The 22,824-nt window shown below is 46.0% G+C and overlaps 1 protein-coding gene across 4 annotated transcripts in view; it reads right to left on the bottom strand.

Annotated features, from left to right (window-relative positions):
* Positions 1-334: 334 nt before the first annotated feature.
* The window catches only part of XPNPEP1 (X-prolyl aminopeptidase 1), a 44,911-nt gene continuing 22,421 nt past the window's right edge, over positions 335-22,824 (bottom strand). For 2 of the 4 annotated variants that reach the window (XM_032773670.2, XM_032773671.2), the window contains 11 exons: positions 20,076-20,165; positions 16,068-16,118; positions 14,515-14,573; positions 13,570-13,647; positions 12,564-12,635; positions 9,919-9,979; positions 7,652-7,721; positions 5,743-5,916; positions 4,740-4,816; positions 3,819-3,917; positions 335-3,068 (listed from right to left, as the gene is read on the bottom strand). In XM_032773670.2, the coding sequence (XP_032629561.1) occupies positions 2,940-3,068; positions 3,819-3,917; positions 4,740-4,816; positions 5,743-5,916; positions 7,652-7,721; positions 9,919-9,979; positions 12,564-12,635; positions 13,570-13,647; positions 14,515-14,573; positions 16,068-16,118; positions 20,076-20,165 (960 nt within the window). In that variant the 3' untranslated portion in view covers positions 335-2,939. The remainder of the gene's footprint in view (positions 3,069-3,818; positions 3,918-4,739; positions 4,817-5,742; positions 5,917-7,651; positions 7,722-9,918; positions 9,980-12,563; positions 12,636-13,569; positions 13,648-14,514; positions 14,574-16,067; positions 16,119-20,075; positions 20,166-22,824) is intronic. The other 2 variants (XM_032773673.2, XM_075061370.1) reach the window with 2 other exon arrangements.

Below are 22,824 nucleotides of genomic sequence, written 5' to 3'. Positions count from 1 at the left end.
TACAGATGTGTGCTGGAAATACATTTGAAAAATGTGTTTGGGCAGCAGTGCATAAAGCCAGCCGACCCTACACAAAGGAATGTGTATTCACCCGTCTGACCAGCTTGACTACTGGCAGAAGACAATGAAAGTGCATTTACCTAAAGCCATCAAGCTAAACACATGGGGAAGATGCTGGCTAATATACTGATTGTGTATTAGTTATAGTGATGAATCAGAAAAGCCAATTAACACTCCATAGTTCGGCAGGGTTCTGCCTCGTGATCAGAACCAACAGTATTCAAGTTATGACAAGGACCCTGTGTGCACAAGAGAGACAATCACACTTAGGAAATCGGTTCTGGCCTTATAATAGTTTTATTAGCATGGGTAGCAAAAGCATGAAGATATCAACCCAGAAAAGTAGACAGAAATAATACAGAATGGTCAAAATGTCACGCCTCTGAGCATCCATGTACTCACTCTAGCCCTTGTGGAAAAACCTGATGTGTTAGTCCTCATTCTCAGCACCCATCAGTGGGCGGCATCCTGGCGTCTCCCCAGACACGCTGGTTAGGATACAGCTTTTATAATGTGTTACACTGACCCCCACTATGCCAAATGCATAGTCAGTAGGGGGTTCAGTCCCTTTGCCTTCTCTGCATTTCATCATCTGACTAGAATTGGGGTGACCTTGTATCATAGGTAAGGATACGATTCTGTCATGGAGGTCATGGATTCCATGCCTTTCCAGGCTCTCCATGATGGCTTCTGGAGCAGGGCGGGAGCAGTTGTCACCCCAGGGCCGCCAGAGCACTGGCCCCAGGACTGAAGCAGGAGCTGGAGGTGGGTCAGCATTCCTGGGGCTGAAGCAGCGGCAGGACTGGAGCAGCTGCAAGCCCCTGGCAGGGCTCTGTTTGCCCCTCCCCCTTCCCAAGATATTTTTAGCAAAAATCGGGGACAGATTATGGGCTTCTGTGAATTTTTATTGCCCACGACCTGTCCCTGACTTTTACTAAAAATACCCAGGACAGGATCTTAACCGTACCCAGAGGTTACTGGGCCTTTCACCTCAAGTTTATTAGCATATACAGCAATTAGTTACTATGTCATGCTTGTGGTCAGACATCTGCTGATGTTCCTAACTTAACATAGCTAACGCTGATACCAAATGACAACTTGTGGTTACTGGTCAGCAGTTTAGCAACACTTACTTATAACCTCATGCTGTGCTATAGAGTCAAATATGAGTTACTCATGTCAAGTCATTAGGCCTTTGTCCTTAGTTTGGCTAAGCTATTGTCTTTACAGGCTTGGGACCCATATACCTATTTACACCTAGGTTTAAGTGAGTTTAACACTCACTCTAGGGGACGGAATCTGCACCCTAGGAAGCCTTCTTGACTCTTGCAGCAGAGACACTGGATTTGGGGTAATATAAGGGGAGCAAAAGGACCTTTTAGTTATACAGCACTGAGGGGATCCTGAGTCTATGAAAGTTGGATCTCTTAGTCTGGCAGGCTAAGGCTACTGGTAACTTGATGTCAGTAAGAAAACTGCTTAGGCAAAGTTTGCAACTTGCTAAGATAAAATGTTAATCAATAGAGCGTGCGCTTTGGTTGATTTTTAACCATACCTGTCTTTTATTCTTGCTTAGTATCACCTCAACCTCTGTTAACAAACTGATTCTTATTTTATTACAAAACCATCTCAGTGCTCTGCATTATAACATGCGAGTCTTCAGCTAACCTTATAGGCTGACGAGTGCTCTGTCTCTTTGGATGTAGCAAACAATCATTTCTGTGCACGTCCAGTGAGAGGGACTGGACACTGCAGGGAGACGTCTCTGGGGAACTCTGGCTCCCTGATTATTACCGGCAAGGCCAGGTTTAGACTCACACAGTCTCAAAGAGTTTGCAGGCAAGGCAGACAGGCTGGTGTGTCAGAGAGCTGACACAGAGCTTAGCAGCAACAAAGTGCTCCCTTGAGATGGCAGAGGGGTAACATAGTGGCTCACAGTTCTGGGTGTCCTGAGCATGACATCACTGCAGGGAGTCAATATAACACAAAGTCAGACTGAGCTGGAACTTGAGCTATAAACACAATGTATTGTGAAAGCCTGTTTGGTTTGTGTCCGCCTTAGCTGTTTGCTTTAAACACCTACCACAGAAACGGCTATGATTCCATGACACTGCACTATCATATACTGCATTGATCGGCACTAGGAAGTAGACAGACCAGTACTATAGCCTACGGGCAGGCGGTTCAGCCATGGCCTTTTGCATGCACACACCTCCCTAGGGTTTTGTCTGCAATGCTGTGCAGAGATCTGCCACAAAGCAGAGTACTCCTATGATGTTTCTTAACACCAGCCCCAACTCCAAGTACAGGGAAAGGCGTGTCTATTTCAAGCCCATGGTGGGTGAGGACTGGGCTTGGCCCTGAGTTTAAAGGCCAATTAAATCAGTTACACCTCTGACAGAGACCAGAGAGACTGAAGGCAACAGAGCAAATCAGGGCTCTGAAGCTTTTATTAGCTGATCAGAAACATAGGCTCATCAGCGTAACAGTTAACGTCAGCAGTGTATTGGCAACTGGAACCCAAGAATGCAAAACCACTGGGTTTTCACAGTGATAAACCAAAATGTATAAAACACTCCAGTTATTGTCTCCTTGAATGCTTGTTTCAGCAAGGCCCGGACCGCAAAATCAAAAGATTTCACTTTTGAGATTTGCTCATTATCAGAAAAATTGTTCACAGAGGGAATGCTCCTGTCCCCCCACAAAGGAAAACAAAAGCTAAACAAAAAGCCCGCTTCCCGCCACTATTTCCAAATGGTTATCAAAGGCTCTTCCTCAATCCATGTTCATTTTTCAAAACGAGGGGCGGGGGATTTTAAGGTTGAATGATTCTAACTGTCACCATGTAAAAAGTTATTATTTTAAAAAAAAAGTTGGTCTTAATGCATTTTGGTGATGGGCTCCGTCTCCCTGAGGAGCCACTGGAGAGCCTCGTGTCGTCCTTGGCTCTTCAGTTCTGCCCCGATCACCTCCCTGCATTTCCGGTGGTAATCGTTCACCCAGTCGCACTAGAGAAAGGGACAGGAGCAACATTTAATACAAATCAAGAAGCAGGGGATGATCTGTTCAGCCTGCACTTTGCATGGGCAACATCGTTGGCTCTCGGTGGGGAACAGACCAGGTCATTAGAGCAGAAGGCAAAAGGGCCAGGAATATTCAGGAATGGCTTCTAATTGTGGGTGTCAAAACTGAGGCACCTAGGACCTGATTTTCAGAGGTGCTGAGGCTCCTCCATTTGAGTTCAGTTGTATCCGTGGATACTTTAGCATCTCTAAAAATGAGTGTCTCCAACAAAGGCAGTGGCCACTTTTTAATACTTGGGCCTGAGAGCCCTGCAGTCATTACATACACTGCCTTGAACGGGACTATACACCTAGGTATGGGCTACCATTCTGGGCCCGAAAGCCAATGAAGATACTGCACAGAACAAGCAGGCAGAAAAGGGAATGTGGGTGGGGCTATTGGTCAGGAGAAGGTAGGAAGGAAAAGTGGAGAGGGCATGTACTGGAAAAGAATGGGGTGCTATCCTAGGTGTAGGGGGGCAACATGATAGAAGGGCTGAAGCAAAGGAAACAAAGTGGGGGTAGCAACATGATAGGGCTGCAGGTAGCGTAGGGAGTAAGAAGCGAGTCAAGCAGAGATTAGTTTAGGTGAGCTGCCAAAGTCACACTACCATCAGAAGGAAGGTAGCCCTACAAGACCAGATCCTTCGGCCCTTCAGAATGAGTCTGCTCCCCTCCATCTACTACCTCCCTTACCTCTTTCTGTGTCAGTAAAGGGACATTGATCATTTTAGTCTGGATCGGAACCAGGGTTAGTGGCTCGAAAGTCAGGCTCCCTCTGTTACTGAAGTTGTACTGCAGAGGAACGAGGAAAGACACCGTTAGTCATCGGAAACTGCTCCAGCGGGATAGGAGTGTCCTGTACAACCGCGGAGCTTGGCGTGGCTTACGCATGGCTCAGAAGGGAAAACATTTAGCTGGCGTTCCACATGTGGCAAGGCCTGACGTAAAGCCCGCTGAAGTCAATGAGATCGTCTTGTAGAGGGCAGCTACCTGGAATTGCTCATTTTGGCATTTCTAGTGACATTTCACCCTAAGAAATTCAGCAGACAATTAAATGTTCCTTTTTTAAATCACCTGGGTTTAATGAAAGCATAATCCCCCCAACCAGGCAGATTTTGGTGTTGAAGCAGACTATGTTGACTCTACCATGCCTAGGCATCTCCAGCTGGGGGGGGACCCATTAGCTTTACAACCCCACAGTGACACAAAGAGGCTGGAATGCAGAGACTCTAGCCCTGGCTCTCCGGAGCAGAGAGAGGACATTTAGGGGGAGTGCTGTGCAGATTTTAACCTTGCCTGACCTTTTCTAGTGAGCAGTGCAGATCACAGCAGCACCAGCATTGTCCTCGTTATATCTGTTTCCAGGAAGAGACCAGGACACAGTCTTCATTACAGAGAAAAGTCCTCATACGTTTTTCCCGAGTGAAACTCTTGCAAGTGCAGTAACCCAGCCTCGTGGGAAAAATAAACCTGTGGATACAACTGCCTGCAATATTGACCTGCTTCCAGTTCCAGGCTTTTCATTCAAAATCCATGAGATATTTGTGTTTTTACAACCACCAACTCACGGAGAAGTGATAAGGTGCTTCTTGAGCATGCTCAGAAGTCACTCACCTTGGTTTTGGCAGGGATCACGAGTACCACATTTTCTATGCGGATGCCAAAAGACTCATCTTCATAATACCCAGGCTCTGCAGAGACAGACAATAATCGGCCAATCCCTGCCGTGTAGCACAGCCACTTATCACAACAGGTGAATTTCCTCCTGGGGCTTTAGTTCATGTGCATAGCTAAATAGTCTGGACATTTGGCACCCACGGAGGGGAACAAATTTCCCATTCCGTCTAATCTTCATGCACAGCCAAAGCAAGGTGACAGGCTGAGTTCTCTTAGACAGACTGCCCCAGTTTAGGGAGTCACCTTCCAACCTCAAGAGAAGAATGCAAAGTGTGTGTCACGTCTGTCTGAATCACTGGAATTCTGCAAACACTACTAATCCAGTTACCACGGGCCAAAACATTCCACTCTGTTTTAAGGGGTGCCCATTGTACACAGTGCCCTCCATGTAAGGATCTCAACTTAACAAACTTGAATGAATTTAGTCTCACAAACCCTCTCACCCCCACAGGCAGGGTAGCTAAGTATTATTATCCTCATATTTTACCACTGGGGAAACTGAGGCATAGAAAGGTTAAACAATTGCCCCAAGGTCATACAGACAGTCAGCGGATTATGTCCCACAAGTCCTGCTGCCCATTCCTATGTGGTCGTCAAAAGACCATCCTTCCCCTGAAGAATGGGAAAACATGCCTCTCAAACTGGTTTGCCAGCAATAGCTCCATTGACTTTAACCGTTATATTGGTGTACACCAGGAGGAAGTGAGAGCAGAATCAGGCCTGTAGTATCACAATAGATAGACAGGATCTTAAGACACCTGACCCCAGGTATAACCTGATGTGGTCTCTCTCTAGATCTCTTAAACAAGGAATTACCTGGCAACTGGAAAGGCAGGAAACGTCCCTCCACCCCCATTGCTTTTCAGATTTGTTCCCTAAGCAGCCTGTTAACACAGCAGTCCTCATCTGACTACAAAATATAGTCAAGGAAACTAAATACCATCAGAAACTATCATGCCAGCTTCCAGGGGTTCATCTGCAAAGGTTTTGTAGCTGATGCCACATGGACCCTCGTGCACATTAAGGAAACACCCAACTCCGTGTCCTGTGCCATGCAGATAATCCAAACCACAGTCCCACAATGCAGAGCGGGCAAAAGAATCCAGAAGGTGACCTGCAAACCGGTGAAAGAGAGAGACATTTAGAGAGGGCTCCAACCAGCTGCGCACAGTCAGTCTTTGACCATCGCACCTGCAGACATTACCGTGGGACACTGGAGCATAAATGAGAGAAAGAACCAAGTCACCGGCTTGGTCAAGTTATAAAAGAGACCTGTAATGGGATATAGTGGCTCTTTAAGGAAGGGAGGAATGGCGGATGGGTTCCAGGCTACTCCGTTCCAAATACAGTAGTCTCAACCAAAGTCCCTGTGGGACAGCAAAGGCTGATGTGAGGAGAGAGGAAATGCTCCTGGAGGAAGACTGAGTCTTGGGGAGAAGGGATGACTATTTATTTTAAGAGCCCGAGGTGAGCTTTTACTGGCAGGGTGAAGTAAGGCTCCTCTCTCTCCCAGTCAGTCAGTCACCCAACCAATCAAGACAATAACCCTGGAGAGGGGGACAAAATACTCCCTGTTCTCATTATAAGGAGGGGACAAGACAAAGGGCGTGTCTGCCAGTCTGCCAATAGACCTTCAATCCTGGGAAGAAAAGGGGTGACCTGGAGTGCCCTTCCCAGGCTGGGGAAGATAGCTAGAAACCACCCCCTTGCCTCCAGAACACCACTGGGAGGCAGGACTTTTGCAATCAAGGTTTTTTTGCATTTGAGGTAATTTCATTGTGAAAGATCTTTGCGGCCAGCCTAGGGGGAAGCTGGACCAGGTAAATATAAAGTGCTTACTGTGAACTAGGAGAGAGAGTCTCAGGGCAGTGAGACCACCATCAAGGGTAGCAAGCCAAGTCTCTTCCCAACTACAGAATTCCAGGGTCAACATCCCTGGCCTTTCAGAACAGTGTCTGTCTCATAAAAATAACCCACACCAGCCCCCAGCTCTCTCAGTAGAGCATCCAGAGGCTGAATGCCCTTGCAGAATGCTCATCCTCAGAGGTGGTCGCTCTAGGTATACCAGAGGCAGAAGAATTGGGGATGGGATTAAGAGGACAAAATGGCCTTCCCTCACCCTGGTACACACACGCCTAATACTTCCCTAGAGCACCAGAATCTGGGGTTTGACTGCCCAATGACAGCATCTAAGTGTGAAAATCTGGCCTGTATTTGCATCAGAAATGCAAACTGAGCGCAACTGAAAAAGAGACATCTTTGTTGAGTATCTTATGTGGGACAGAATAACACTACAAGGAACTGGCTGCTGTGTGTGTGCGCCACTGCCCTCTATTGGATGGAATCAGAATAACTTATTTGTGTGTCATAGGCCCTATATTGCTGACACCTAAAAAGAGATTCTCCTTTAGCTTGAGATGAACTCCTCTGCCTTTGATGCAGGCAACCTGAGATCTCTGCTTGCTAAGGCTGTGGCCACATTATACAGTACCCAGACAACTGTAAAGTTCTAGGTGGCCAGTGATTTGTTTCTCTGTAACTCTGCAATAAAAATATTACACCAGTGGAACTAGAGAGAAATACAAATTCCCTTCACTCCAGCCCAAGAGTTTCATTGTCAAACAGTGTTAAAGGAGCTAGATCAATAAATATGATGCAATGTAAAGATTATACAAAGAGATACAACTAAAGACAAAACTGCTGTGTCTGCCGACTTCATTTGTATCTGTCAAGCATAATATTCTTGTAAATGGTCACATGATTCTCCAAACACATCAGTCGTCCAGGCTCCCATCTGCTCAGAACAATCTGCAGCTACAGAACAAAGTGAGACAAAGCAAGCGACCAACCTTTGGTTCCGTTAGGGAAGACGGCTGCACTCACAGCTATATGACCCTTCAGGACGTAGGTGAAGCACTCCTGCCAACGAAAAGCACCCACTGAGTAATGTGAAGATAAAAAGCAACCTCCCTCTTCGCTTTGAAAACAGGATTGCATGTTCTAGGTCAGCAGAGTGTTACAGAGGCTCAGCTAAGACCCATAAAATAGGTGATGCTATAGCAAAGCATGAGAACAAAGATACCGACTGAGAGAATCAATAATGACTACGGCCCTACCAAATTCATGGTCCGTTTTTGTAAACTGCACGGACATTGTATTTTAAAAATCTTGAATTTCACAGTTCCAGATATTTAAATCTTAAATTTCATGCTGTTGTAACAAAACATGGCAAAATATAAACATGTAAAGTCCTTAAGACTCAGCGTTTCTCAGACTGAGGGTCCCAACCCAAAAGAGGGTCGCAAGACTATTGTGGTGGGGTCACAGTATTGCCGACCTTACGTCTGCGCTGCTCTCAGAGCTGGGCGGCTGGAGAACTATGGTGGCTGGATCGGTGCCCAGCTCTGAAGACAGCACCGTCACCACCAGCAGCACAAAAGTACAGGTGGTAATACTGTGATCCCCCCCACGCACAATAGCCTTGTGACCCCCTTTTGGGTCAAGACCCCCAGTTTCAGAAATACCGTGTACTTTTGTATACTTTTACCCTATGCAAAAGACCAGATTTCACGGGATAAATCAGATTTCACAGTCTGACGCATTTTTCACAAACATGAATTTGGTAGGGCCCTAATAATGACTGGACTGAAGCCTTCCAAACCAAGTGCCAGGTGGACAACAGTCTTACTACCCACCAGTTATATAAACCATTTTTCCCAACAGCAGGCAAAAAAAAAAAAAAAAATCTCATAACAGAAAATGATGTCAAAGAAGAAGTCAACATCCCGTGACAGTCCTATGCCTTCAGCGTGTTGGAAATAGCTTTCCAGTGGTTTGAAAGACAAGAAGTGATGCATTGCACCCATATGGCAATTTATGCACCCTACCCACTGTAATTTTAAGATGTTGTATTTTATGAACTTTTTGATTATATGAACACGTGAATAGTTCATAAAACAGGAGCTCTACTGTAAGTATCCAGACAGACAGGCCTGGTATAAATGCAAATTTGCATTCATTTTAACTAACGATGGGATTTTAAACAGATTTAATGGCATTCCTGAAATCCCAATGTGAATTCTCTGATATCGGTTTAAACCTGGCTTATAACAGCATACGCCAGTTTTAAACCAATATAAGAGCCTCTGCAATGGGGGAATCAAGCTTCCATGGATGGCAGGAAGGGGCTAATGGGTTCCAGAAAACGTAGTCAATCCAAATGGGCAGGAGTCAGGCTTCCAGGGAGGGGTTTAGAGCCGGGCTCAGCTGGGGAAGAAACAGGCAGAGAGAGAGCAGATGTGGGCAGAAGGCTGGCTAAGGCCAGGGACTTGTATCTAGAGCTGTCTCCACAGGGACTTAGGTCAGCTTACCGACACAGCTCAGGGGCATGGATTTTTCACACCTCTGAGTGATGTCGTTAAATTGACCTAATTTTCTAGTGTAGACCAGGCCTAAATCTCTGTTGGAGGCTGGGTGGAGCAGGGGAAGACCAGCTGGGAACCTGAGCCTGCATGAATAGTGTGCCGCACAATGCTGACAAGGGGTGCTCTGCTGAGGATGTGCTGTAACAGCATGCGCACACAGAGCTGATTTTTAAACTGATTTAAGTGGAACCAGTGCGACTCCTTTGTTAGACAAGCCCTTGATGCCACATCTCAGCATTTGAGCTTTGTTTTTGTAAGGTCAGTTACCCAGCAAGGCGGTTTGGGCCTTCGGCACATTGCCACTGAACTTTTCTGAGGGAAGCCAGATTGTTTTCTGGATGGGAAGTGTGGATTCTGAGATGGGGAAGGTGCTGTTCTTTATATTTTCTTAAGTTACATTTTGGCGCTCTGAATCCTGACAGCTTCCTTTTTAACCAGGAATTGTTTCCAGAGAGTCCTATGGCCTATACAGGAGGAGGTCAGATGAAATGATCACAATGGTCCTTTCTGGCCTTGGAATCTAAGAATCCTCATCAATTTTATTAGCAAATGGATTGTACAAAATGAGTCACTTTGACTCCACAGTTACTACTTTCATATCATTTTTACCATTTTTTTCCTTAAAAAGTAACGATCATTTAAATATCTCTAATACCGTGAGCCTGCTCTCCAAACACAAGATGTCCAATTACCTTTTCGTAAGCCGATGGGGTGCCGAAATGCATTGTCCGAGTCACATCTGTCGTGCCATCCCTTCGAAACAAGAGCAAATTGAGCCTCAGAAAGCAAACTCAAACAGAGGGAGTACATCTTACCCCAATAATAAAGCTGAAACACTAGTCACTTCCAGTAACTGAATCAAAGCGTTCAACACCCCTATTTACGCAGAAGATCACACTAGAGGATCACAGAGGTCCTTATCTATGAGTCCCTGAACACACTGATGCCCTGTATCGAACAATAATGACTGGCATTCAAATGTCATGTTTCATCCCAGAGCATTTCTCAAATTATACATCTGGAGTGCCACGAAAATGCAACTAATTCTAGAGTGAACAGCTCATGCTGCTCAGTAGTGCTGAGAAGGGACCATTACACGTCATTCGTATCAAGGGTGGTTTTGAAGCAGACTAAATCCACAACCGCATTCTTTAAGAAAAACAGATGCATACATGATAGCTAATGGCTGCAAAAAGACACATAAATCCCCTTTGACCACGGGATAAATACTAAGAAGTGAGTAATGATTGGGGCTGCCCAGTTTGAGACCCTCAAACGACCTTGATTTTTCAGAAAGTGCTGAAGTCCTGCTCTCTGAAAATGAGACATCATAAGGTATCTCAAGTTTGGCATTCAACCCCAAATCACTAGTTATTTCTGAAATGTCAATCCGTACGCATACATTTGATCCTGGCCCACAAAGATCGTACTCCTAAAGCATTCAGGATTTAACTTCTCAGCAGCGGCAAACTCAGCATCTCTGTCCCAATACTGTGCTAAATACCGTCCATGTCTAACTCATATTTTATTCAAGGGGCTGCTTTTCAATGTGACACTAAAGGAATTGTTAATTAGTCCACCACAGGGGGAAAAGAACTCATAAAAATATCAAAGTATGTTCAAACGCTTCCTTTTCAAAGCCCTTTCTAAATGACTGCTAACAGTAGCCAAAGCGCAAAAGAGACAATTCCTCTCAAAGGAGAGATCAGGTCCACCTCACTCCCTTGCTGAACAAAACGCCTTTAATCTATTTAGTTAGTGCTTGTGAAAGGTCTCGGTGTAACAGTCGTAGGCCACCAGTTTGATCCATCAAACAAGTACAGCACGCGCTAAGCCTCCCCAGCAGTATGGCTCGTACCTGAGCTACCTCTAGGGATCTGACAGGAATTCAGTCTTCATGACTCCATGGGGCAGCAAGAGTCAAACATTAGGTTTCAGAGTGAATGCACAATAGTACCGCCCTCATCCTGGACATGGCCCTCTGTTGGCATCGTCTTAACACAGGGCAGCAAGGTTACTTGCCCAACATGCCCTTACTCTGCTGCACAGGATGCCGGCTTTGCTCATTGAAACGTAGGGGCAGGTGGCAGGTCGGCAGGGCTGTAACTCCACCCTCCCAGGCATGTGAGTAGGGAACGGACAGGGATTTGATTCTGCCCCCAGGGCACCAGCTAGCAGAGCTGAGACAGCCTGGAGGGTGAAGTAGCCTGCTGCTGGCCAAGAGCATTAGCAGATGACATCCTCGCTGGGCCTAGGGGGGAATCAAAGATCAATTGTAACTATGAGTCACATCTCCCTCCCTGGTCTGCTCCTGAGTTGGCACAGCCAGACTATACAGGCAGCTCCCTGACTTTTTATTGCAAGATCTTCTGGGCAGAGAATCCCTCTTTGTCCATTCTTATGATGGGGTACATAAATCCCACATGGGCTGGGGAGGGTTAACAAGCTGTGGCAAGCACAATCGGCTCAACCTGGACTGCAGGAAGGGGCTGGAAAGGGGAGAGCTCGCTTGGTTGCTGCTGGCTAGGAAAGAGGGCAGATCTCACCTGGGGAGAGGAGTCTAGCTGAAGCCAATAACTGAGTGGGACTGTGGCCAATCAGAGTCTCCTTGGAGAGAAGCAGGCCAGACATCGCGCTGTTTGGGTTCATCAGGGACCTGCCAATGGTTATTAAGCTAGGCCAGGGCAGGGGTGCCCCATCTGAGGGGAAGGAGGGGCCTGAAAGCTAAGCCCAGAGGTCATGTGGATGGATAACCTCAGAGGGGCTCTCAGCTGGGATTCTAACTCCTTTTGGGAAGGTGATTTTAGACTCTGCTATCCAGGAAGGGGGAGGAGGGTTGAACTTTCACAGTGACCCAGCCAGAGGGCTGAACCATAAGCCACCAGAGCATCAGGGACACGGAGGCAGAGCGACAGCAGCACCGCGCCCTGCTGAGAGTCGGTGCCCAGGGGGCAGCGACCTGATGACAGTTCTGTAAACATCATACCAGCGAGCCCTAATAACAATAACGGCCCATTGAATCCTTTACGAATGCCAGCAAGGCCACCTATTCTTTTCACAGCCCAGTGACCCCAGCTAGAGTCACAGTGGTGGCCTAGAAACTACTTCTTTTTAAACATTACGGTGCAATTTCCCACCACACTTGGGATACAGAAACAAGATCTGCATTGCAGCTGTTCTTTAAAAATAACAGCTCATCAAGTTGTTTAGTCAGCACCAAATCTAGCCCTTTGTAACCTTCACCAAAGCAATGGAGATTCCCGCCCTGCAGATTGCGCACTAAACGTTTCTTGATTCTAACTTGAAACAAGAGTTACAGCGACCCTCCTTCACTTACTTGTACTGAGCACCAGAATCCAGGAGGTAGATCTCATTTCCAGACAAAGCCCTGTTGGTCTCAGGAACCGGCCTATTGAATTAAATGAAAAATTGTTTGTTCCCTCATTTCAACATTTCTGAGCCAAGGCGGCTGTTGAACGACAATGTCGGGGCAAGTTCAGATCGGTCAGTTCCAACTTCTTCTCTGAATGCTGGAATTTGCACAGCGTCTGAGCCGTGGGATGTGGATGAGTGTATTCCACTGAGTGAATGGCACATGCTCCTCTCTGCCATTCTTCAACATGCGTCCTCGGCCCCATTTCAGCACAGTTCCCCTGCCTCCCGAACTCCTTCCCCTCTTCAGAAGGAGCAAGTTCCTAGACACTGCAGGTAACCCATCTCCCTGCACTCCTGAGCAGTCAGAATGAACCCCACGCACACACACGTACACGCACACACACCCCTTCTTCCCTGTCTGTCATCAGGAGCCATCTCGCTCTGCAAAATAACTCGCAATTTCCTCACAACACAAGGAATCCATATCATCCACCAGAGGAGGCAGCCAGGATTGGCCAACCCGCCTCCCCTCAGAAAAAACTCTGCAGACCAAGATTTGGCAGATGCTATGGTGGAAGTAGAGAACCTCTTCATTGCCCCAGCACAGCCATGATGACTGATCCATTCCATGGGTTAAATTATGTATTGCCTTCATCTCCAAATCAAACACTGGAGTAGATAAGGCTGAGCCAGCCACCACCTGGGATGGTCCTCTGCTGGCCATGAAGTCCTGGCACAATATTGGCATCAAAGCACCAGCATCCCAAGTGGTGCGCTGGGATCCGTATCTCCTGGGGAAGGAAGCTGGGCCAATATAAAGCAAAAAAAGGTGAGCGACAGGGATATATTTTTCCTTGTCTGAACCACATAATCTCACTCTTCTGTCCTTGGCTGTAGCTCTGTGGGGAAGCAATGCAAGCCATTGGAAGTGCGTTTGCTGAAGAGCACAGGGGCCGCGCTTCTCTTACTTGTAGTGAATGATGGCACCGTTCGGACCCGTGCTCGAAATCGTAGCAAAGCTCAAGTCGACAAAATCGTTCTGTTGGCTGAAAAGAAACACCATGAACACGCACATGTGAGTGAGAGACACGCACCAGAGCAGGTGAGTGTGCCCAGCACAGCTCAGATAATAAAACAGTCTCTAGCTAGCCAGCCAACCCCCCCCATTTCACCTTGCCCCAAACCCTTCCCCTCCACAGAAAGATCAGGTCAATCCCGCAGCCATCAGGACAAGCTTAGAGGTGGCTCTATTGTGAGACACGAGCCAAGTAAGTTCAGCCCCTAGCCTCCCATCTAGCTGGAGTCCTGCCTTCTCCCAAATCGCCTGGCTTCTGCACCTCCAACATCCTCCCCAGCTCCAAATCTCAGCCTTCAGACACCGTGCCTGCTTCTTACTCATTATTTATTTTCAGACATTTTTATAGCACCATCCCTGCAGTATCCAAGCACCTGGCACACATTAATGGCCCCGATTCTCCACTATGTGCATGTTGCTTACAAGGCACAACTTGACCTTAGGAGCCTGGAGAATCCAGGCCTAAAGAATTTCCCTTCATGACTCCTCTGTGAATTGGGGAAGTATTATTATCTCCATCTTGCAAGCTCACAAGAGCCTCCTGCCTCCCCGTGCAAATGTCATGACCCAGCCCTCCTAAGGGAGAAGCCAGTAACCAGCAGCAGAGGAAGGCAGGGAAAGGTGGCGAATGGGATCCAGCAAGGCAGGAGTTGCTCCTCCAAAGAGATGCTAACCCAGCAGCCACAAACCTTCTTTTTCTAGTGCCCAAATAAAACCCTAGGAAAGCGACTTGTCCTCTGATAATTTATCCTTTCCCTGATGCATGTTAACACAAAATAAGAATCAAAAAGCCACCGAGAAAACATCATAATTGAGGTTTTGTTTTTGTTTTCTTTACCTGCGAAACTCCTCTGCTTTGTCCGCAGCTGATATTTCAGTAACAGATCCCTTTGGAACCTAATGGACAAGATCTGGACTAAGTTATCAGGCCAACCATAGGCCCCGACTCTGTGGGTGTCCTGGGGCTGGAGCACCTACAGAAAAAAAAGTGGGTGCTCAGCACCCATCAAAGCCCCGCAGATCAGCTCCTCCTGCTTGCCAGCAGCCACATCAATCAGCTCATCTCCATCCCTCCCAGCGCTTCCCGCCTGCCACGATCAGCTGTTCAGTGGCACGCAGGAGGCATTGGGGGCAGGAGGGGAAGCATCAGGGGCAGGAAGAGGCAGGATTGGGGCTGGGTCTTGGGGGAAGGGGCAGAGCAGGGATCAAGCACCTCCCAGGCACTGGGGAAGTCGGCGCCTCGGAAGCCAACTAGGAGAGGAAACCAGGAAACTATGAAAGAGGCTCTATCTTTAGCCTTTACACAACCTAATCTTACAGGGACATTCACATTTTGGTGTTTTATTTCACTGCCTCCCTGCAGCGATAGAAACCCAAACTCGGCAGCATTGGGCTAAGAGGCCCAGAGCCAGGAAGTGAAACTGAGCAGTGCAGAATCAGAGAGTTTTAGACCCCAGTTTGCAAACAGCTACTACAGCATGTCTTGACTTCAGTGAGACTAATGTATAGGAATAATGTCACACATGGCAGCAGCTGTTTCTGGGACTGGACACTACGCTGAAATGTACAAGTTCAGAACAAATAATGGTGAAAATCAAACTAGATTTAACCAGCGCTTTCCACAATCTGTGGGCTTTAGCACTAATAGTTATTTGCATCTAAGATGCTAATAGTGCACTTATGGAAATAATATTAAAACAAACAATACCTATATATAAAAGCTGGCCATGCTCAGATAGCGCCCTTAGCCACAGATCTCAAAGCACTTCACAAAATATAGGGTCACTTTTATTTTAATCATTTTGGTGCGGGGGAAATGGAGACACAGATGCAGTTATTTGCCAAAGGTCACACAGTGGGCGAATGGCAGAGCAGGAGACCAGTCACATGACCTGGGGCCAGGTTTACAAAAGTCCTTAGGCATCTGCAGAGACATACCTAGTGGGATTCACAAAAGCACGGAAACAGGTTAAGTCCGTGGGACTTAGATACCTAAACTGCCCTAGCCACTGGGCAACACAGATAATCTTGAGACTGTCCCTGTAACATGCGACACTATTCTACGATCTACTACACCAGGTCAGCAGGCAGACAGTATCTCCGCTATTAGCCCTGGACAGATCCTTCCTCACCCACTTAGGCGAGTTTGCCTAATCTGCCTTTTGATTGCATTTAATAAATGTGAACATGAATCAAAAAGCTCATTCCATCTTTGATGGAAACCAGAATCAAATCCACAGCCTGAAAATCAGAGAAAAACAGGCGCTTTTTCTTCCTCTCCTAGCAGAACTACTCAAAAGAATATCCATAGTATTGAAAAGCTTATACTAATGCAAAACGTTATTACGTAATAAAATCCTTACATTAAAACATGAGAAATCAATACTATACCTCTTTCTCTAGCCAATTAAAGAGCTCACACAGAGCGACAGCATCTTTAATCTATATTAAAATGGGTAAAAAAGAAAAAGTAATTGAGTGCACATAAGATTTATAAAGTTGCAATGGAAACAATCTTTTTTATGCAAAGACAATTAGATATTAACACAAGGTACACTGACAGGGAGATGAGGTAAGTGATCTCTAAGCAGTCTGTCTAGCCTCTAACTTCCCTGATTAATGCAAGCACCAGAAATTCAGACATAGATTCCAACTCCAGAAGAGACCACTGTGATCATCTAGTCTGACCTCCTGTATAACACAGGCCATAAAACTTCCCCCAAAATTATTCCTAGAGCAGATCTTTTAGAAAAGCATCCAATCTTGATTGAATATTGTCAACAATGGAGAATCCACCATGATCCTTGGTAAATTGTTCCAATGGTTAATTACTCTCACTGTTAAAAATATACACCTTATTTCCAGGCTGAATTTTAAAGCCATTGGATCATGTTATACCTTTCTCTGTCAGACTGAAGAGCCATTATGTTGTTGTTAAGCTAAACAGACAGAGCTTCTTGAGTCTATTGCAATAAAGCATATTTTCTAATCGCTTAATCAGTCTCATGGCTCTTCTTTGAATCCTCTCCAATTTCTCAACATCCTTCTTGAACTGTGGATACAGTATTCCAGCAGCGGTCACACCAATGCCAAATGCAGAGGGAAAATAATCTCTCTACACCCAATCGAGATTCCCCTGTTTATGTATCCCACGATCACATTACCCTTTTTGGCCACAGTGTTGCACTGGGCGCTTATGTTCAGCTGATTTCTCACCATAACCTCCAAATCTTTGTCAGAGTCATTTGTTCCTAGGATAGAGTTCCCCATCCTGTAAATATGGCTTACGTTCTTTGATCCTAGATGTATACATTTCCATTCGGTCATATTACAATGCATATTGTTTGCTTGTGTCCAGTTTCCCAAGTGATACAGATCACTCTGTATCAGTGACCTGTCTCTTCATTATTTACCGCGCCCCCAATTTTTGGGTCATCTGCAAATTTTATCAGTGATGATTTTATGTTTTCTTCCAAGTCATTAAAAAAAAATTAAACGGCAAAGAGCCAAGAACTGATCCCTATAGGACCACACTAGGAACACACCCCTTTGTCAATGGTTTCCCATTTACAATCACATTTTGAGACTTATCAGTTAGCCAGCTTTTAATCCTTTTAATAAGTGCCATATTAACGGTATATTATTCTAGTTTTTTAATCAAAATATCATGTGGTTCCAAGTTAAATGCCTTACAAGTGTCTAAGTACATTACATCTACTCTATTATTTTTATCAACCAAAATTGTAATCTCATCAAAAAAAGATAAGTTACTATAGAACATTTCTTAAATATAGAACAGAAATACTTATTGAACACATCTGACTTTTCTGCATTGTTATTAAGAATTCTACCATTTCCTCCAGTATTCGACCAATACAATTGATAGGATAATTTTTGTCTCTAATTAATTAAACTCATTATTATTGTCTTAACTCTGTTGGCTATTGATGTCTCTATTGTATCCCTTTGTTTCCCTTATCAATTTTCTACAATTCCTAGCTTCTGATTTATAATCATTACTATCAACTTCCCCTTTTTTCCATTTATTACATATTATTTTTTTGTATAGCTGCCTTCATCTCCCCTCTAAACCAGGTCAATTTTTTAACCAATACAACCTTCTTCCTCAATTGTGGCTTTTTGGGCATCTAGCAAAGTGGTTCTCAAACAATTCACAATTATAATTCACATTTTTCTGATTACATTCTTTGATTAAATGTGTCAGATCAGTAAAATAAACATTAATAAAGCTTTGTAGGTGGGTAGGGTCTCATTGCCAAGGATTGTGAAGCCTCTGGCAAACACTACCTATGCTTTGCAACATGCATGCTGTGAAGTATGGGCCTGAGTATATTTATCCCCATTTGCTGATAGGTAAACTGAGGCACAGCTAGATGAAGTGATACATCCAAGATTAGCAAGAGGAGTCAGCAGCAAGGATGTGACTAGAACACAGATTTTCTTAATTTCGTGCCCCTGCTGTAGCTGATCCTTTATTGTTCTCTTTTGATGTTTGGGTATATGTAGGGTGACCAGATGTCCTGTTTTTAAAGGGACAGTCCCGTTTTGGGGGATTTTTTCTTATACAGGCACCTATTACTCCCCACCTCCTGTCCTGTTTTTTCACAGTTGCTATATGGTCACCCTAGGTATATGTCACCCCACTCCTGCTCTTCCCATCCAAGTGACTGCATTTCAAGTCCCTTTGCAACCACCCTGGATGGGTTATCAGTAGCAAGGATTTAACAGAGGACCTCTGGACCTAAAATGGTCCTCTGTTGCCTGAGCAAAAGGAGTCACGTACTGAAGCTCAAATGCAGTAGCGGATTCATAAACCTCCATAGATGGATTAGCCACTTGAGAGAGATCGAGAGCCACTCTGTGTTAGCAGGTTCCACCTGCTTACATGGCCTGCTCCTGTCAGGTGCCGAGCACCTCTTCTGAGCTGGGAGATGAGGGTTCCACGCCTTTCAGGAAGATATTAGCACCTTGACAGACTGAACCCATGAAGAGTTTCATTGGAATACTATACCCTGTTTGCAAATGTGAAATAGACATGAAGGCCATGGCAGTGCATACAGCAAGCATAGCTATGTCTGGAGAGTGCCTAGCACATTGTGGACACTGCTGGAACTAAGAATAATAAAAAGGGCATGGATGCTCCACGTCCATCCTGGATGGCATTACAGCCTGGGGGTCCCAGAGCCCAAAGCAGCATAAAATAAAGTAGATTGATGCCCAGTGCCTGACGGTTATAGATGAGAAGGCGAACTGGAGAAACAAGAGCCCATGATTTTCCAAAGCAGCTCCAGTGATTTTAAGGGCCCAGCATGACACACCTTAAAGGGGGCCTCGTTTTTGCAAAGGCAGGGAACTCGGCACTTTCATACAATCGGCCCTGTTTCAGGTGCGTCAAGTTGGCCACCCAGAAATGGAGGCATCCAAAATGATTAGCCCCTTGTAATGGTCTGAGCCAGAGTATTCAACACTATGGTTTAGAGAGTATACTTTTGGTTCCTTGTTTCTACCCTACGATAACGTTAGCCTGCTAAACCCAGAGCTGCAAGTTCAATCCTTGAGGGGGCCATTTAGGGATCTGGGGCAAAAATCTGTCTGGGGACTGGTCCTGCTTTGAGCAGGGGGTTGGACTAGATGACCTCCTGAGGACCCTTCCAACCCTGATATTCTATAATTCTATGATATCAGTAGTTCATGGTTGTACAGCAGTAATGCCTTAAGAGCCCAGTACAGATCAAAGCCTCATTGCACTGGGCATTGTACAGACATAGCAAAGGGACAATCCATGCTTTGCAGGGCTCACCTGCTAAATATGGGTCTAGAACACTGTATAGTCCCCACTGAAAACACGTATGGTGACTAGCACTATTATACATGATGTTCATAGCTTTAAAGCCGTCACTGGGGCTTTAAACATAGCGGGAAGGCTTGTGTGTTCCAATGACCCTGAGAGCTCTGCCAGTGGGGATTTCAACACTTGGTAGGGTTTCCCAGGACAAAGAGAAGGGACCAGACAAAAAGCAGTGCACTGCTCTTCTGGGCTGAGGGTTGGCCAATCAGCCAATGCCCAGTCCTTGTAAAAAGTTAGGGTATAGAAATGCACCAAGGCAACCATTGCAGCAAAGAGCCTTGTTTGTGTCCCAAGCAATGTCTGAGAGCACAAGAAGGATTCAGATTCTGAAAGCTTTAAAGGGAGCACCAAATAGTTAGGCAGAAGAAGCAGCGGGTGTATGACAGAAGGTTAGGAAAGAAAACATCCAAAATATTATTTGCTTCTTAATCCGACACAAGTCCAACTGAAACACTCCCCCCAACCCTGAAAGGGAAACATAATCCCTGGCTCTGGGAGATGATATGAAATGCACTCAGTGCTTCACTTACGTGTGCTCTTCTCATGCCTTCTATTTCAGCTGCGTTCTTCACAGCTTTCGCAATGCATATGGGGGTACACGGGGTGAGGTAGCGGTGAGCCTAGAGCACAAAGGCAGGGATTACATCCTGATTATTCAAACTGCACAATCTTGCATGTTGAATATCTTGGACTTTTCCATCACTGCAGTTTGTACTTTACAATAACCTTCAAAGAACGGTCTTGTTCTGTGCCGATGGCTGCTGGTTAGCTAAGCGCTGGCCAAAACACAGCAGAGGGATAGTCCCTGTTCTGAGGAGTTTACCACCTTCATTATAACTCAAAAAAAGAACTAAGAGCCAGGACAGCCACATGCAGTACGGCAGAACTGTTAGCTTTGAGCTCCACATGGGAAAACTAAAGCACAAAGAGGCTTATTTTCATTTTCCAAATTTTCAACGATCGCCTGTAATCTTGGGTGTGCCCGTTGAGACACATAGGACCTGATTTTCAGAGGGCTGAGCACTGGCTGCTCTAACTGAAATCTGTGGTGAGCCGCATTCCAAAAACCAGGCCCTAACAGTTCGACTCTCCAGTCTTGTGCCATAAAGCGGCCTTAAAGCAGACAGAGGTGGCCAGTGGAGAATCTCTCCCTGGGCAGAACTTTCCGCTGGCATAGAACTGATGGAGATGGCTCCATCACCTCCTAGCCCAGCTGCCACTCATCCTCAGCGAAGGGGAAAGGGGGATGCGTGTTGAGGGAGACCAGAAGACGGAGGGGGTTACGGCTGCTAATTTTGGTCGCACGTATTCCTGGAGGTTTCATCACATGACATCATTTTTAATTAAAGATTAATCTTTGATTCCTGCAGATGCTAGAACAATCCTGGAGGGTTGGCAACCCCAGAGAAGGTGTGGCAGAGGAGAGCTCCATTTTGATCAATCCTCCACTGGCACAATGTCCCCAAGGGACTTAACACCAATGCCAAGTAAAGACAGCCCCTCTGCAGATCTCACTTGTGTCAGGGCCAGATTACTTTGAATCAGGGATCCACAACCAGTTCCCTCCCACTGCCAGTCTCCATTGCATCTGATCTATGCTTGGACACAGTAGAAAATCAGAGTCTAGATGGGCACCTGGGACTAATGGAGCCTTTAAAAAAATTCTGTCAGAAATGACTGGCCTGAAGTCTCCCAGCAAGTCAGTGGCAGAGCTAAGAATAAAACCCAGGTCTCCTGACTCCCAATCCTCTGCTCTGACCACTAGATGATTTACCATTTCCAAACACTTTACAGGAGCAGGAGAACACCTGCTACATTCTGAAGAAATAAAGTGTCGAATGCTCCTATGAAATTACATTTATCTGTCAGGATAGTCTCCAATCTATGCAGTACATCGGTTGACATTTTTAGATATGTCGTCGGGGTATATTTATCTTCCGATAAAAGTATATTTATGCACCTCTGCGAGCAAATCTGTACAAGGTTGCAAGTTCTGTGTTATATACGATGTTGGACTCCTGCCTGCACCAGCAATATGTGGCTTTGATAGAGGACGAGGTAAATCTACACAGTGCGTCAGTGAGCTTTACAGTACCCTTGCTTGGACGTTCAGATGATATAAGTCGCACAAGACTGGGACTCAGGACTCAGGTTCCTATGGCCAGTTCTGCCAGGCACCTGAAGACTGACCTTGAGCAAGTCACTTAACTCTTTTTCCCCTTCTCACCCTTTGCCTGTCTTGTCCGTATGCTCTTCAAGGCAGGGGTTGTCTCTCACTATATGTTTGCACTGTGCATCCCACAACGGGGCCCTGATCTGAGCTGAGGCCTGCAGGCACTAAGATATGTAAGTTAATCAATAATCATCATCCTAATTTACGTATTACGGGCCAGATCCTCAGCTGCATAAACTACCATAACTGCACTGTCGTGGCAACAGGGGGGCTGTCCCCTTTAAGTATAGTGCAAATTAGGGTTCAACCAACCCCTGTTCCAAGGCATGTCCCTCTAAGGTTCCTGGGATTTTGGAGTGGACAAAGGCCTATAGAAGGGCAGAGGCAGGTACTGGGAGAGAAGTGGTTTGTCCTAGGGAACAGCTAATGCTAGGGGGAAACCCAGGGTACTGTTTCTTTAAGAGACCAGGACCCTTGTAGTGCAAGGTGGGGCAAGGATCCCCTCTCTCACAGCCAACCAGGACAAGCCCTGGGAAGGATAATAGGGGAGACACCGACAGGGGAATGAGTGCTGCCCTCTGACTGCTCCCAGTCTGGTTTAAGGCTGCAGCTGATTGAAATGAGCAGAGCCTTGAGAAGGGACACTGGGGGACTCCTCAGCCCAGGAGGAGAAGCCTGCCTGAACAATCAGCCAGACCCCAGCAGGAGGGCTGCAGGACTCCTGATCAAAGGAGAAGAGGATGGGACTAAAAGGGTTAACGTCTCTGTATTTGGAAGAGAACCAACGAAGGCCCCACAAAAAGGCCTGCGTCCTCTGGCCTGAGCCTCAATCATTGCAAAGAACTAAAAGGGGAAACTGAAGGCAAGCTGCCTGCAGGGCCATGCCAGGCCATGGGGAGGGAGGTGCTCTGAGATGGCACCCTGCTACAGATTTCAACTGGGCTATTTCAATTTATCCAAGCTGAGGTTCTGCTTCGCTATTTAGCAGAAGATATTTTCACTGAAGTCAACAGAGCTACACTGGTTTGCACTAGATGAAGAGCTGACCCCTTGCTTCTAATGCCTAAAATTAATGAACCTAAATATTCTAAGAAGAGGTGTTGCAG

This window comes from Chelonoidis abingdonii, unplaced genomic scaffold (genome assembly GCF_003597395.2).
Source record: "Chelonoidis abingdonii isolate Lonesome George unplaced genomic scaffold, CheloAbing_2.0 scaffold0027, whole genome shotgun sequence".
NCBI classification, from domain to species: domain Eukaryota; kingdom Metazoa; phylum Chordata; order Testudines; family Testudinidae; genus Chelonoidis; species Chelonoidis abingdonii.
This window is presented reverse-complemented; position numbering and strand designations above follow the sequence as displayed.